General features: G+C 38.9%; 1 protein-coding gene across 1 annotated transcript; it reads left to right on the top strand.

Moving 5' to 3' along the window:
• Positions 1 to 641: 641 nt before the first annotated feature.
• LOC121461519 (olfactory receptor 142) lies at positions 642 to 1,559 on the top strand. The gene has a single exon (XM_041672614.1). The coding sequence runs from the start codon at positions 642 to 644 to the stop codon at positions 1,557 to 1,559; it is 918 nt and encodes a 305-aa protein (XP_041528548.1).
• Positions 1,560 to 6,076: the final 4,517 nt, after the last annotated feature.

Here is a 6,076-nt window from a genome sequence, read left to right as displayed (position 1 = left end):
CTTTGTTTCCTGGTGAGTTTGTGGTTTTCGAAGTTGGATGTCTGGTTGTAACTGAATCACCACAGCTTATTATGCACATGTATCACTCTGCAGACTTGAAGACTGCATGCCAAAGGGAGCTTTCCTTGTCATGTTTGTCTGTCTCATCATATAATGTCTGTCATGTCACAATACATTGAGTCTGAGTTTGCTTTGTACTTCCCAACTTGTAGAATCATGAGCTAACAAATGTGTACTCTTTATTAATTACCAAGTCTATACTTCAGATGTAGTACTTCTCTGAGGAAAAAAAGGATATAAAGAATTCCAATCAGCACAGTATCAAAGAGATGACTCAAAAGGAAGACTTATTAAATGCAATGAAGATAATACAAACACATGATCTATGTTTCTGTATATACATCTATCATCTATCTACTTATAATATATCTTGAAATCTTAACTTCAGAATTCCTTGTGATAAATTAGAAAGATACCTGGGCTGAAAGTTAGAAGGACTTATTTTGAGTTACATTTTAACTTATAGTAAAACAGTTTGTTCTTTCTAGAATGCTTTTAATATAATTAATTTGTCCTAAAAATTTTTGGCTTTTTTTCTAGCCTTCATTCTATCTGATATCCAACACACTTGAGCTGACTCCATGGCCAATGAAAATAATGTCACTGAGTTAATTTTCACTGGCCTTTTCCAAGATCAAGAAGTGCAGAAGGTATGCTTTGTACTGTTCCTTCCTGTGTACCTGGCCACAGTGCTGGGCAATGGCCTCATTGTTGTGACAGTCAACATCAGTAAGAGTCTGCATTCTCCTATGTACTTTTTCCTCAGCTCCTTCTCCCTGGTGGAGATCTGTTACTCCTCTACCATTGTCCCTAAATTCATCACTGACTTACTTGTAAAGATTAAAACCATCTCTCTGAAGGGCTGCCTGGCTCAGATATTTTTCTCCCATTTATTTGGAGTTGTTGAAGTCATTCTGCTTGTGGTGATGGCCTATGATCGCTATGTGGCCATCTGCAAACCTCTCCATTACATGAACATCATGAGTCATCAAGTGTGTCACATGCTGGTAGCTGGCTCCTGGCTGGGGGGCCTCATTCACTCCACCATCCAGATCCTCATCACCATTCCATTGCCCTTCTGTGGTCCCAATGTAATTGACCACTACTTCTGTGACCTCCAGCCATTATTTAAACTTGCCTGCACTGACACCTTTATGGAAGGGGTTATCGTGATGGCCAACAGTGGTTTAATCTCTATTATCTCTTTCCTTATCTTGGTGTCCTCCTATATCACCATCCTTGTGAACTTGCGGAACCATTCTGCAGAGGGAAGGCGCAAGGCCCTCTCCACCTGTGCCGCCCACATCACAGTGGTCGTCTTGTTCTTTGGACCTGGCACTTTTATTTACATGAGACCTTCCTCTACCTACACAGTGGACAAGCTTGTGGCTGTGTTCTACACAGTCATCACCCCCATGCTGAACCCCATTGTCTACACATTAAGGAATGCAGAGATGAAAAATGCCATAAGGAAGATTTGGAGGCAACCAGAGAACTGAGGGACCACAAACAAATTACAAATATGTCTTGGTTTTGGTGCTTATTGAAATGGGTTTTGTTTTTAGTAAGATTTTCTTTTCTTTTTCCTTCTAAGAAAAAAATCTCGTAAGAATTGTAGTAAAAATTTATTCACGGCACTTTACTAGGTAACTTGCCCTGTACTTCAGTTTTCCTTAAATCTTAGTTCTAAAACTAATCTACTAACGTAAAGACAGGTCACTGAATTTCAGATATGTGTTTTTATTATTTCAAACTAATTTTTCCTTTCTTGAAAATACATGTTATGTTTATGTTTGCTTAAACTAGCTCATGTTTTCACGGTGTTTAGTATACCCCAGTGAGTAGAAGGTAGATAAAACATATGATTGTGAGGTATTTGATTTGATTTGATTTTCTTTGTTTGCCCCATGGATCTGTCACACAGCACAGAGTTGCTCTACACTCCAGGTTCTTTATCCTGGCAATTCCTTTGCAACATGACTATTATTCTTTAGGACCACTATGGGGCAAATAAGAGTTCCTGCAATGGAAGAGCTAGGTGCCAGGCTGTGGGCTTGGCACAGTATCTGACTGCGAGTTGAGAGGCATACAGAGCGACAACCCTGGCAAAGTGGGCATTCGTGTCCTTAGGATGCAGTCAAACAACTTGAGGACTATAACCTACAATTCTTCCTTCTGAAATTTCCCACTGATTGTTTGGAGGCTGAGGTTAGCCACAGATAACTGGGACTGTGACACCTGAAAGTGTAGACAAGTAGAGTCTACTGAATGTAGTTTTACATTTGTACGAGAATATACTTTCGCATCTTAATGGAAATGAATATCTTGCTTTTAAGTACATCACTCCTTTTAAAAGTTAGAACACAATTTGATGACTCATGAGTCACACCTTTGTAAGTGAGTGTAAGAAATTCTGGTTGTTCTTTGTGCTTAAGGAAGCATTGAGTAAGTGGTTTTATGTTGTGCTCTGTGGGCATTTGTTAGTGTTTGCAGATACTTGCTTCTCAGAGGCAGGTGTTGTTGAAGTACAGAGAAGCTTCAAAAGCCCCAAGTGCTAGAGCAAACAGCCTGTCACAGTTCCAGGGCCATCCACTTGCCTTGTTCACGCTCTTATATGAACTGAGAAGATAGGAGGTCTGATATAGAAGGAGAAGGAGGAAGGAGAGACAAAAAATACCAAAATAATACTTTTAAAATTGTGAATTTTTACAAAGATGTTCTATGCCACCACCAAAGATTCTTCTGAATTTTTGTTTAACTGTGCTTACCAAACACTAATTGTACCATCTATTTTCTCTTCTTCTGAGACTTTTAAGTCTTTGGAAAAGACAAACAAACAAATAATCATTAAAACAGTAAATCTTAAGACAATGAAGAATTATTCAAGACATTATAGTGCAGGGTAAAAGAGCCTGCTTATTTTGAACTTTTCAGCATCACAGTTGTCATTTTGGTGTTATTCATCCCTCTGTCCTCCTCCTTCTGTATCATCCTTTTGTGGTAGGGGAAACAGCTTAGGTTTTTGTCACAGATAAATGGGTGCAGAAAAATGTGATATCTATGCCTACCTCCCTCTATATATATTTGGATTCCTCTTTATATATGTGATATACACACATGACAGAGTTTTGTTTATTAACTTTTTATTGATTATTTGTGGATTTCACATCATACATTCTGATCCCACTCATCTCCCTGTCCCCTCATCTCTGTCTTTCTCCCTTGCACCCATTTATCTGTGACAAAAACCTAAGCTGTTTCTACATCGTGGGTATTGTGAACCACACAGCAAATACACAGGCATGCAAATCTCTCTCTTTTATAAGGATTTAGATTCCTTTGGGCACAGTCCCAAGAGTTGCACAGCTGGATAATCTGGTAGTTCTGCTTTGATTTTTTGAAGGAAATGCCTTTAACATTCATACTAACTAAACTAATGTATATCCCCTACCACAAAAGCATATAAATGTATAAATGTATGCACACCCATACTTAATGATGTGCATAAAATAAAATATTTGTGAATATTAAAAAGTAGGTGTTGTCTTATCAACCCTACAGAAAGAACTACAGGCAACGAAGGAATCCTAAGAGTGGGAGAAATAGTCCTCTCCTGGAAGGAGCACACCAACTGGGTATCCAATACCAAATGGTCAGGCCTGAAAGCATAATACAAGTAACAGTGTACAGACTGAGGTCTATAGATGTGTATACATCTATATAATAACAATTCACAAAAAAAGAGGACAGGAATTTGTAGAACAAGGGGTTATATGTGAGGTTTTGAGGGGAAGAACAGGGAAGGGGGAAATGATGTGATTTTATTATACTCTCAAAAATAAAAGAAAAATAATTAATAGGGCTATTATTAAGTAAAATAGAGGTTACTTGAAAATACACACACACAAATAATGAATATGTGTGTGCACATTGGAAAAGGTTCCAAAATGCATTGTTATGAATAAAAAGTTGCAGAATTATACATGTGATACTACTATAAACGGAGAAACGATTTGTTGTTTCCACCAGCCATCCATAACTCAGACAACAGCCTCTGAGCTCAGAAGAAAATGTTCTCTGCTGATACATTGGTCTCCAGGGAAAGGAGGGACTAATTAGTTCTCTATTCTCTGAGGTCAGCCACCAGTCTTCTGCTTCTGATATGCGCCAGGCTTTTTGGCTCTGCAGCAGGCTTCAGCAACTAATTATACCTGAAGGAGCTGAAGAGTCAAGAAAAGTTTGTGAAGAAACAAATTAATCCCTTGGAGGCTCTTCAGAGTTGAGAACTTCTACTTCCTTGAGATTCCCAGAAGCTTCAGTTCTATAACTAAGGGTACAATTAGGGACCACGAGAAGCATGTGCTCATGAATTGGGTGAGTCACTTCCATACCAGCCTGAGCTACAGTGTCAAACTTGTCTCAAAAAATACAAAATGAAAACAAATAATAAGTTCAAGTCATTAATGAGCCACGATATCTGATTCCAACCTCTATCTCTGTAACCATAGTGTGGGCCATATTGTAGTCTACCAATGCACCGATTAGGTCCATAGCATTCTAAAGAGCTGGGTTACAATGTCAACAGAGGACCAGATCAGATATTCATTATAGTAGATTAATAAGATAATACAGGATAGAAGCTATTTGCTTCCTCTCTTTTTTTATACATGCTGGTTAACATGGATGTGAGGGTAACTGCCATTTAAGAAATGCGCAGGTACCATGTGTAAATACTAACGAGCTACTTGGTCAATGTGGCAGATAATGCCAACACTCACAATGGTCTTCTTCCTGGACATACAGGTCAATGTTTCATGTGTAAATGTTTCATGTGTAAATACTAACCAGCTACTTGGTCAATGTGGCAGATAATGCCAACACTCACAATGGTCTTCTTCCTGGACATGCAGGTCAATGTTTCATGGACTGTGGATGAAAGTGATGAAATTTCTGAAAGAAAACAAATACTCTAACTAGTCATTATTGTAGCTCATTGCTATGTAGGTCCCATTTGATCTGGGTCTATAGCTGCAGTAATGCTGCTACGGATCTGAACGCCCATCACTTCATAGTTGGTCTCCACTCTTGAGCTCCAAGGTCATACATAGTTCTCCTTGCTCATCTTCATATGCTCAGCTATGGATTCTGCCAAAACATATCCATATTCTACATGACAGCCTCCCACGTGCCCCAAAGTTGTACTTGCAGTACCAAGACAGAACCTGGTCCCTCACTGAAAGACGCCAAGTGAAACTACCAACATTCTTTTAAGAAGTTGTATTGTGCAACGCCACTCTGAACCATTACAGTAAGCTTCCTTAATTGCAAATCTCAATCAAAAGTTGGGAGTGTCTTAGACTTTGAAGAAAAAAAAAATAAGTTGGGGATCCCACCTTCATTTTCTGGACATTGAAGGGAAACTTTCCATACACAAGGAAAGGTACTCTTTCTGTTCTTCCTCAGGAAAGCAGAATCACACCTCTAGCCCCACATGTACATTCTCAATCAGCTGACTTCATAACAAAGACACTCAAATGCAGATCGTTGTCTCTGCCCGCAGAATGGAACTAGCATTAATCTTGAATCTAGCACTCCTTTATGAAGTGGCTCCTTTAAAATTGTGAGTAATCACCCATTTATCACAGCACTATTCACAATAGCCAAGTCATCCACCAACAAGCAAATGATTAAAGAAATGGAATATATATATACATATATGTGTATATATATATATAAATATATATAAAATCTAGCTCTACCCTGCCATAAAAGTGAAATCACAGTGGCAGGAATGAGAGTTCACACCTGTGGTGACAGCAATTGGCAGGTGGAGGCAAAAGATCTCAAGTTCAAGGCCATCCTGGACTACTTGTGGAGTTCACAGTAAACCTGGGTTACGTATATTGTCCTAACGTATAGAATAAATAACCGCATCATTCTCCATTTCCCTTCCTCCCTCCAAGCCTTCTCCCTGCCTACAGTTCTTCAAATTCATAGCCTTTCAGAGACTGCACCT

Source organism: Microtus oregoni, unplaced genomic scaffold (genome assembly GCF_018167655.1).
Source record: "Microtus oregoni isolate MIOR12 unplaced genomic scaffold, Mior012 000001F_ref0000356, whole genome shotgun sequence".
Taxonomy (NCBI): domain Eukaryota; kingdom Metazoa; phylum Chordata; class Mammalia; order Rodentia; family Cricetidae; genus Microtus; species Microtus oregoni.
The sequence above is the reverse complement of the archived record's forward strand: the minus strand, read 5'-3'. Positions and strand labels throughout refer to the sequence as shown.